The sequence below is a fragment of the Mytilus californianus genome, unplaced genomic scaffold, assembly GCF_021869535.1.
Source record: "Mytilus californianus isolate M0D057914Y unplaced genomic scaffold, xbMytCali1.0.p SCAF_3, whole genome shotgun sequence".
NCBI lineage: Eukaryota > Metazoa > Mollusca > Bivalvia > Mytilida > Mytilidae > Mytilus > Mytilus californianus.
In genome coordinates this window covers 32,930,072-32,941,901 of record NW_026262679.1, presented here as the reverse complement: position 1 = coordinate 32,941,901, position 11,830 = coordinate 32,930,072, and the positions used below count along the sequence as shown (strand labels likewise).

At 33.0% G+C, this 11,830-nt stretch overlaps 1 protein-coding gene across 1 annotated transcript in view; it reads right to left on the bottom strand.

Moving 5' to 3' along the window:
* Positions 1-10,434: 10,434 nt before the first annotated feature.
* The window catches only part of LOC127734402 (methionine aminopeptidase 1D, mitochondrial-like), a 42,585-nt gene continuing 41,189 nt past the window's right edge, over positions 10,435-11,830 (bottom strand). Inside the window, exon 8 of the mRNA XM_052244258.1 lies at positions 10,435-10,602. Within this exon, the coding sequence (XP_052100218.1) occupies positions 10,478-10,602 (125 nt within the window). The 3' untranslated portion in view covers positions 10,435-10,477. The remainder of the gene's footprint in view (positions 10,603-11,830) is intronic.

Here is an 11,830-nt window from a genome sequence, read left to right as displayed (position 1 = left end):
TCCAGCCTAGCTATGAGGGCCATAGTGACTCTTCGGTAGGATATAGAGGCTAAATCAGCCTCAGTCACAAAGTCCTTGCCATCCCTAATGTCCATTATTTGCTCCCCAGTTTTGATGCCTATACCTGTGAGCTGGAGCAACTCTTGAAAACTGCACGTGTTTATGTTTACCAGTGACATGTGTAACTGTAAATCACTGACAACAGTTGGTAACAAAGTTTATTTATTTAAAGAATAAACAACAACAAACTACACACTAAATATCATAAGTTATTTATTAAATAGCACAAATGCTTCGGGTAACCCATCCTTCTGGTCTGCGGTTAACGGAAGAAAACAAAACAATAACAATACGACTGGTAACCCGTCCTTCTGGTCTGCGGTTAACGGAAGTAAACAAAACAATAACAAGTCGACTGGTAACCCGTCCTTCTGGTCTGTGGTTACCGGTGACTGGTACCCAGCTGTCCTTTCTAGGTCAAGCAAGGTAATAACCTGTCGTCTTATGCCACAATCTTTTCCCCTAAACTACTGTGAAGTATTCCTCCAGAATACTCCACAAATGCCTGAAATGCACAAATGCCTGAAATGATTTATTCCCTCGCTGGAATAAACCAAAACACCCTTTTCCCTTCTGTCTTACTATTTTTGCCGTCCACCACCGGCACGGCAAAAACCTAAAAATAGCCCTTATAGTCCTGACACTGCCCGCTTATTGCTCGCAGCGCCAATGTTGTAATTGCCGATATTAACCTAATACCGATAAATACCTTTGATGGTCGTTCCTGCAGTCAGGAACGGCCGGATTGCTCTTCAGTATGATACAGTCGTTTGTTAGCCATTACATTACCGGAAGAGGATGATTTCTGGGTAGTTCTTTGGTCATATCTAGACTAACCCTACCAATACTACAACAACATATGCTCATACTGCCCTAAAGGACTACGTGTGATAAAAATTAATATTTAATTCTAGTTAATTTGTTTAATTGTCGATAATAAAAGAAAGTTTATCTTTTACTTGCTTTTTTACACTTTTTTTTACATTCGTTTGAAAAAAATAATAATGTTTGGTGCTGTTAGTTACATGAGGAAGTAATATATTTTTCATCTGTGTGAAAAAAAACCCAGGATGTTATGACTTTGAGTGAGTTCAATCAAGAGATGGTTCGGAAGGAAGCTGCATTTATAATTGACCAAAAATAAATATCCATATCATTTATGTCGATGCATTCGCACTAGTTAGCATGGAATTTTTAAAGCTATATTTTTTTTGCTTTATTTGGTACAATTATGTTCAAATTCGAACGGAAAAGAGCGATGTACCATGTTTGAAAAAATTCCTCAGCTGTAGTAGAAGACATAGTAGCGCAAGATGTAACCTTTTAATGTATATTCCAAGAGTACCAAGTTATGTAGTGATATTAGAATTGGAAAACAACTTCTTATCTCATATCAGTATGGACACATTTCGAAATGTGTCGAACAATAACTTAACAAGTTTAACGTTCATGAACAATTCAATAGAAGTATTGACGGTAAATGCCTTTGAGGAAATGAATTATCTCAGACATTTAAAAATATCACATGAAAGAAAATTGAATATTTCTTCTCTGAAAATGTCCTTCAAAAGTCTAAACAAACTACGAATGCAAAAAATGTATTTTATAAACAATGGATGGACTATGCTTCCTTTGGACTTCTTCTCTGATTTCATAAATTACGCCTTGGAAAAACTATCATTTGGCGACAACATATTGAGGAATTTTAATAGCAGTCAGCTGTCGGAATTTTCAAAGATACATACACTAAGTGTTGAAAGAAATGAGCTTGTATCTTTAAATTCAAGTGGTTTACACGCAGTTCATAATCTAGTTCTTATTTCGAATAATATATTTGAGATTCCAAATTTCTGTTCCAATGAAGCAGGACAGTCTTTAGTACCCAAGTTATCTCGCCTGGATCTAACAGACAACGCAATTCGTAAGCTAGGTTTGTCATCTTTTAACTGTCTTGAAAATCTAAGGGAGCTTATTCTGGACGAAAACCGTGTTTTGGTTTTAGAAAATGATATTTTTTACCGTCTTACAAATTTAAAAACACTATTAATCAGTCGGATGCCTCATCTTTCAACAATTAAACCAACAGCATTTAGATGCCCCTCGTTGGAAGTATTAAAATTTGTTCAAAATGAGTTCCATTTTGAGAGTTCGAAAAAAAATAAAACGTTTTCCTATGATCCTAGTGAACTTTTCAAACACGCCTCAAGTCTAAAAAAAGTAGATTTAACGAGAAATCATATGACAAACGATCCTGGTCTATTTCGGAAAATATTTTATCCACTGTCAAATTTGACTGAACTGAATTTACAAGCTACGTATATTAGGGAATTGCCAGAAAGATTATTTCAAAGGATGTCATTTTTAAAAACCCTGCATCTAAAGGGTAATAGAATTACAACTTGGAATCGAAGAGTGTTTGAAAATCTGACGTCTTTGAGAAATTTATACATGGATGGAAACTACATTCGAGTTATTAATGAATCATCGTTTCCAATCCAATTATTACGATCTTTGGAATCATTTGATATATCACAAAACAAATTCTGGTGTACATGTACTCAGAAATGGTTTTTTGATTATTTACGTTCCTCGAACTTTTCTAAAATACTTAAAAATTGGCCAACTTTCTACAGGTGCGAATACCCAGAGTACAAGAAAAACCTTCTTCTCGTGAAATATAAGCCAACAGACGCCGACTGCTCAACATGAAGTCCGATTTTTACAATAATCATTGTTATTGTTGTATCAATTTTTCTTGTCACTGTTGTTTTAATTCTAATGTTTAATTGTCAGGCAAACATTCGCAATTTAATTTATCTATTTCGAGTTATAAAACGGAAAAGGAAAGGATATATCAGAGTAAATTCCTCTGCAAGCTTTGAATACGACGCATTTGTGATATACTGTGATCCAGATCGACAGTGGGTTCATTTGGAGCTCCTTAAACACCTTGAAGAGATGGACTTAAAAGTTTGCATTCACCAGCGAGATTTTGATGTTGGAGAACCTGTCATAGACAATATTACTAAGTATATTGGCAAAAGCTGGAAAGTAGTTGTTGTTATGTCGAATAACTTTACAAAAAGTGAATGGTGCCAATGGGAACTAAACCTTGTACAGGAAAGAAGACGACGCCATGGGAAAAATGCGTTAGTTCTTATAATGCACAGTCAAATAGATTCAAGTCACATGACTAATTCTATCAGGTCTTTACTTGACACGACGCCATATCTACGATATCAAAAAGGGTTAGGCGAAGATTTGTTTTGGTCTGCCATTACGAAAGCCGTCAGAAAACCATTCAAAGATCCTCCTACGGCCATCCTGTAGAGTTCAAAATATTATACTGTTCTGTCCAATAATACTCGGAAACTGTTCATATTCAACAACTTTGTGAATTATAGAATATTTTTATCAAAGTTCATTCCAATATATCTGACAATTTGTTGATATCTGTTTCTCTTTATGTACCAAGAAAATACATGTACTTAGATTGACAGCCAAGTTGGAAAAAGGTCATAAAAAAGTCATAAATGTAATAAACAGCAAGATTGAAATCTGTTTAGGGTTGTTATAATAATTAGATTGTTCACCTTATACACTATCAATATTATGTTTTATAGTTTGATACTCACGGGTAGTAAGGTCGTCATATCGAGGAGCGTTTAGTACAGTGATTTTGTCATAGTTTGGTTAAGTTGGACATGATTGTGTTAAGTGTTTTTAATAGACAAACAATGACAAAATATAAACATTCGGATGTTTTGCTAAAGGAACCTCTGAACATAAATTCTAGCTGATAAGTATCTTTGTTTATGGCTAATATGTTAGTACATTCCTGTCCACTCAGATTTTGTGAGAAATGCGAATTCGGTTTTAAAACTAGCAAATGCTTAACATTTACAGTCATTGAAAAAAAAGCAGAACGATTTTATTTTGGCACGAATTACCAGCTTTTTTGCAGTAGGTAAAATTGAAATTTTATCCAAGTGATAACATTGAAAAATGCTATTTTCTAAAATAATACACAACATCACAAGCGTTTTACCCTGCGTAAATGAGGACAAAATACACGTTGATGCTTGCCATAAAAATAATACCTTGAAAATAAAACCCAACAGATTACCTTTAATATTTCTTAATTTCTAAGAAATGTGCTAAAATTTCAATTTTACCTACTGCAAAAAAGCTGGTAATTCGTGCCAAAATAAAATCGTTCTGCTTTTTTTTTTCAATGACTGTAAATGTTAAGCATTTGCTAGTTTTAAAACCGAATTCCCATTTCTCACAAAAATCTTGGTGGACAGGACAGATTATTAGATCGAGGTGTGGTCATAAGCAATTCATTAAAATTTTTATCATATAGTTATAATTTGACCCAGAATAAAGCTTGCGTATGTCAAAATTTAAAAGTTGTTCGTTTCTTATGCATAAAGAAAAGTGATTTCTTTTCTGTCTATTACATCACACATTTCGTTATGATATAAACCTATCGTCAATTATTCCGAAAAAAGCTACATTTGCACACAATTCAAGATTACTGAAAATTCGGTGTCATGGTTTGGTTCAGTAGTGTCATGGTTTAGTTCATGTTCGACATGGTTCAGTTCTGTGATTCCTGGAGTGTATGATGGAAGCGTAACGATCAAAATAAACAGACATTGTGTACAACTACTCACAAAAATAAATCGCTCGGGAAAATAAGTCGTCTACAGTAAATTTAAGATATTATCATTATTAAATCGAGGTGTGGTCATAAGCAATTCTTTATGAAATGTTGTTCCATCTGAAATTTTAACCAATAACAAATGTTTTGAAAACTCGGTCATACTTTATAATTTTATCTTTGTGCTCATATTGTTCATCAACGTGGTATTGTGTGTAGGTATGAAACTTTAAGTCACCATTTAGTGTAAATTGAATCAATTGTGCAGAGCGCGACTCGATTATACAAATATATCAATGTTATAATGTTTTCTTTTTATTTTAATCTTGGAGGGACTGTATAGATATAATATATAAGTGTTGGTAGATATGTTTTTGTGTATTTATGTTTATCTTATGTCTATTGTAAAATGTTGGTAGCAACTCTTTAATTTTGGATGAGAAACCAATGAAATATTCTAGATTTCGTATTCTTATTCTTACTATTTATTGGGCCTTCGATTTATATATGGTCAGAATGTAGTTATCTTATTGTTGTTTTTTTTTACTCTTTTTAAATTTGTATTATTGCTACGGAAATAAACTTTTCCCAAGAATCAGTTGGTGTTTACCTAGTCAGTTATTTTTTTGCAAATTGAACTGTCCAATTGAATAAATACAATAACTATATTGTTCTCTGTGGAGTTCATTCAAAGGGAACTTTAAATTTCTCCTTGAAAAACCAATCATTCATTGATTAATTTGGATGACAAAAAAGTAAACTTCTAGTGACAAAACTAAATGTATAAGTACTGAATAATAACACATCTTGTCAGAGCAAAGGATGATAAATGTCAATAATAGATTACTGAAGAACTAATTTTCTTTTTTAGCTCACCTGGCACAATGGGCCAAGTGAGCTTTTCTCATCACTAAGCGTCCGTCGTCCGTCGTCGTCAGTTAACTTTTACAAAAATCTCTGAAACTACTGTGCAAAATTTAACCAAACTTGGCCACAATCATCATTGAGCTATCTAGTTTAAAAAATATGTCCGGTGACCCCTCCTGCGAACCAAGATGGCCGACATGGCTAAAACTAGAGCATAGGGGTAAAATGCAAGTTTTGTCTATTATTTTAACAAAAGTGCACACGCTGAAATGTCTCGCCTTCTTTACTAATCATTGATATTTTGTTGATGGTCCTAAATATAAAGCTTTATTACAACTGTCACATAAACTTAACATTAACCAAGTAAACTAAACATTGACCAATGAACCATGAAAATGAGGTCAAGGTCAGATGAACCATGCTAGGCAGGCATGTACAGCTAACAATTCTTCCATACAACAAATATAGTTGACCTATTGCTTATAGTTTAAGAAAAACAGACCAAAACACAAAAACTTAACACTGAGCAATGAACCTTGAAAATGAGGTCGAGGTCAAATAAAACCTGCGTGACTGACATATAGATCATAAAATATTTCCATACACCAAATATAGTTGAACTATTGCATATAGTATTAGAAAAAAAGACCAAAACACAAAAACTTAACTTTGACCACTGAACCATGAAAATGAGGTCAAGGTCAGATGACACCTGCCAGCTAGACATGTACACCTTACAATCATTCCATACACCAAATATAGTAGACCTATTGCATACAGTATAAGAAAAACCGACCAAAACACAAAAACTTAACTATAACCACTGAACCATGAAAATTAGGTCAAGGTCAGATGACAACTGCCAGTTGGACATGTACACCTTACAGTCCTTCCATACACCGAATATACTAGACCTATTGCTTATTGTATCTGAGATATGGACTTGACCACCAAAACTTAACCTTGTTCACTGATCCATGAAATGAGGTCGAGGTCAAGTGAAAACTGTCTGACGGGCATGAGGACCTTGCAAGGTACGCACATACTAAATATAGTTATCCTATTACTTATAATAAGAGAGAATTTAACATTACAAAAAATCTTAATTTTTTTTCAAGTAGTCACTGAACCATGAAAATGAGGTCAAGGACATTGGACATGTGACTGACGGAAACTTCGTAAAATGAGGCATCCATATAAAAAGTATGAAGCATCCAGATCTTCTACCTTCTAAAATATAAAGCTTTTAAGAAGTTAGCTAACGCCGCCGCCGCCGCCACCGGATCACTATCCCTATGTCGAGCTTTCTGTGACAAAAGTCGCAGGCTCGACAAAAACCATTAAAAATAGAGAAAATCTGAAGGAAAAAAATGTTCAGAATGTTGAGCTCTACCAGTTGTCCATATACCTCAAAACTGTCAGACAACTTTTTATAGGAGTTATTGCCCTTAAATGACAAATTTTACCATTTTTTTCATTTTTGCATATTATCTTGAAAACTCTAATAGAGTAAGAGAAACTTTTAATTGCAAAAATGATCAGCAAGACAAGTTCTACAATTAAGTCTACATGGTCGAAATCGTCATGCAGTCGACTTCTTATTAGAATTATTGCCCTTTGGTGACGATTTTTATCAATTTTTTGCGTTTTTGTCTTATATCTTAAAAATTATAATAGATAGATAGAAACTTAAATAAGCAAAAATCATCAGCAAGTCGAGATCTAGAATTAAGAAAAATTGAGAAAATCGTCTGATGACTCCTTATTGGAGTTATTGTCCTTTAATGACGATTTTTATCATTTTTTTTTGCGTTTTGCCTTATATGCTAAAAATTATAATAGATAAATAGGCACTTTAAATAAAAAAAAAATGATCAGCAAGGCAAGATCTTCTAACAAGTCAAATTTTGCCGATATAGTTAGTAGACTGTCACACTTTATAGGAGTGATTGCCGTTAAATGAGGATTCTTTTTACCCTCTTTTGTGTTTTGAGCAAAAACTTAAGAAGATAGAGAGAAACTAAACACACTAAATGATCAGCAATACAAGATCAACAAAACAGAGATTTTTGTCATGAGTTTTGTTCACAATGTTGACTATGCACATAGACCAAGGTGAGCGACACAGGCTCTTTAGAGTCTCTAGTTATTTGGTCAGTACAGAAAAATAAAACTTGTAAAATATTATTAGAAAGAAGATGCAGACAACCTTGTTTAACACGGTGCATGTTGCAAATAAATTATATCAGTTTATTTTGGTTTTATGGTGATAAAATTCAAGGCTGGTATAATAGCAATGCAGTCAATATTTCCCTCATACAATTTAGCCACCCACTCAAAACAGACTATCATCACAGAAGAAAAATAAATTAGTTGATATTCATTTGAATAAATACAAGATCACATGCAGTGTGTCAGTATTCAGTATTGTACATGTAATTTTATCACTAGGAAATTTTTTTTTTCGTACAGCTAAATTTATCAATGAGTAATTGTTGATTTTTCAAGGAGAAATTTAAATTTAAGATTTAATTAACTCCATGGAGAACAATAGTTATTGTGTGTACTCAATGGGACAGTTCTTTTTTGCCGAAATGTGAATAGCCAGGTAAACCCCAATTGATTCTTAGGAAAGGTTTCATTTCTTTCGCAATAAATACATGTTTTTTAATATAATTAAGCCGAACAGAATCTGAAAGATATTGCAGTCTGACTTAGCAGAAAAGTAGTAAATTTATGAATACAAAGAGATGTTGGGTAAAGGTCAATTTCTCAGATACTGGACAGCAAACAAAATACAAAAATTACCAAAACACATCTGCAGGTCAACCAGGGAGTAGCATAAATATGTTATGTCCGAGAGTCCACATTTAATAGAGGATATTAAAATATACCATAAATACCAAATTCTGACAAAATATTAAACATGACACTGATAGCAATATGATATAAGACAGCCAGATATTTGTTACAAATAACTAGTAAAATTATTTAAAAAAAAAAATGTCACTGCTAATCATAACGGCAAAATTACACTCCTATTTTTGTGAATACAATAAATCAATAGACAACTAAAATGTATTTGTTGGCGAGGCAAATCCTTGGAATCTGCATGAAATGGCATTTATTATCAAGCAGCGTACACACAGTTTTAATGGCGCTAATGTTAGCATCAAATTAGCATAAACATTTTATTTGTCACATTGTATTTTCATTTTATTTTTGAGCTGTTGGGTACAGCGTGCTCATCTTTGGTGCAAAAGATGGTGGATTCGATCCCACTTGGGTCCAACCATTCTTGACAATTGGTTTTTGCTATTTCTTTGCTGAATACTTGGCATTTAGGAGTAACACTAATGACAGGTCTACTCAGATTTCGAAGTCTGTGTCTGAATATGGTGACAGGTCTTCATGCAGACAGTTACCTTGTGAACTGACAGGTTAAAAATCTTGTGAAGTGGGTCCAGAGACATATATTGTATTGTCTCTTGTGTGTCTATCTTGTAAAACGCAGAGTTCAAATTCATATAACATTAACATGATTTTGTCCTAATATAAATGTAATTTCACAACTGGACATTAAACATGAATATATCTATCCATCTATATGGAGACCACTAAAGTATGTTTATGATGGGATATTCGGGTCTGTTTTAGCGCAAAAGTATGAAGGTTTGTAAATAACTTCAAATATGGACAGAAGCTGAACATAGATCAGTATAAAAGGTAATAAATAAGTAAGGCATAACTTTTAATGTTTTTAATGATCATATACTGGTGTTTTGCCAAAAAAAAGAAGTAGAAAACTTATTGTGACTGTGTTTTTATTTTTTTTAATAATTGCTTGGTGTAAACATAGAACACACTAAAAAAATAACCATTTAAGAGAAAATGAAACACCGTAATTACAATTTTACAGAATCTGAAGTTGTTTCTAGTGTATACTGTTTTTGATTTTAAAAAATCTGTGTAAATTTTAATGAATATCAACAATAAACTTGTCAACACAGAGATTTGTTTCACCTTTAGGTAATTTTGATAAAAAAAAATAGCCATTTTTCAAAATATAAAATATATGGAAAACATTTAAAATCTATCATAAGCAGAGGTGTAGGGCCAAATAATCTCCCTGGAACTGAGATTTAAACTCATGCTCATACAACTGCCTTCCAAATATCATTGACCTATCATAAGTGGTTTCCCTTAATCTGACCTAATGACAAACTTTAACATTTAAACTAAGCAAAAGTTTTATAAAGTCAATAAACCATGACTGAGTGGGCAGGGTAAAATAATCTCCATTGAAGCAAGATTTACCAATGCTAATTCAACTGCATTCCAAATATCATTGACTTAGCATTAGTGGTTTCCCTTCAACAGACCTAATCACAAACTTAAACAAATTGATGATGACGCTATCACCAAAAACAGCATGCCTAAGTATCTACTCAGCAACTTCATTAAGGCAAGACAAAAATTTAGCAGATGTTCAAAATGTTCCATTACTCCATGCTGCCGTCGTAACTCTTTGAATGTAAAAGCTTTCCTGATATTATGAATACCATATATCTTCATGATATGTTAAAAGGTTTGTGATCTTGTATGCTGCCTTCTATATTTCTACTATAGTTCGGGCCAAATAAGAGTCTTAATGCCTCTACTTCTATGATTTTTCATTGCATTCAGTGACAAAAGACAAGTTGCTGAAACCAAAGTGTTTACTACCCATGTAACATCAAAGGTCTAATATTCACCCTCTATTTCATAACTGCAATCAAAATTTGGCGCAAAGGTAATTATCCTTGCAAACATTTAAAATTAGCATATTGAAAAATCTTTTATTCATATCTATTGAAAGCCACGTGTCATAAATTTTCTAGTTTTCTACTTGGTAAGTATTTCTACTCCATCATTTGTTACTAATACTGTATGTTCAAACTGAGCAGTCCTACTCCCATCACACATCACAGCTGTCCAACTATCTGATAATATCTCTACTTCATCATTACCTTCTGATAGAATAGGCTCTGAAAAGGATACAATAACAAAATTAACACACACCTGTTATGTATTAACATCAGATAATAACAATTCTGACATTTCAATTTGGGCCCTTATTCATTGTGAGACTCCCTATCAGACTGACAGCTTTCCACTATATTAGAATGGAAATAAAAATTAAAGTAATATAACTGAATAAAGTGGGTCCATTCCTATAATTTGTGTTTTTTTTAGTTTGTTTCGGTTGATTTTGTTTTCACGTTGTTTAATATTCCAATGATCCCCCAAATATTCCTGTAACCATGTTTTGTCTTCTCTAACTTTCAACTAAGATGTATTTTTTCTAGCAATGATGTAACATATCCTATGTCATTTTATAAAACAATAGATTAAATTATTTTGCTTGTACACTGTGCTGCTCATACAGTTTTATTATGACAGGGTCATTTTCAGATTGAGCAAGTCTCACTAAACTTGTACATGGTATTCTAAATCCAGCTGAAACAGATTTTGCACATAAGGGCTGACATGGCTCTTCCACTGAGATAACATAGGAAGCAAATATCAGCCTGCTGTTCACTTTATGCATATCAGCAATTGAAAAACAAGGTTTTCACATGAAAATATGAGAACAAAGAATGTAATTTAGTTGTAAACCATCAGACAGTATCTCTTTGAACTAATAAATATACTTCATGATAAGATAGTCTCTAAAAAAGAGTAAACAATCACAATTCAATAACAGATTGCCAGATGTTCATGCTCAATGTCAGAATATTCATTCTTAATAAAAATTATCAACCTATAGATATAAGGAGATGTGGTATGAGTGCCAATGAGACGAACTCTCAATCCAAGCCACAATTTGTAAAAGTAAACCATCAAGGTCAAAGTACGGCCTTCAACACGGAGGTGTTCTAAAAGAATAAAGTGGAAGGTCTGTAAAACCAATAACATCATTTTTTCACAAGGATTTTGGAGTAAAGGTGTTAGGTAAGCTTTTTTTAGGGACAAAAATTCCAATAAATTCCTGTGATCTCCTATGTCCTCTTTTAGAAAGTCTGGATTTGCTACTCAGAATTAAGTCTCATATACAGTCCTAAAAAAAGTTACGAAATTAATAATTAGACTGGAATTTAAAACGGTTTTATTCGAAATTTCAACAGACCTTCCAAAGTCTCCTTCCATACAGTAACCTTTGAAAATGTGAACAGTGAGTTGATTTAAAGGATGTTT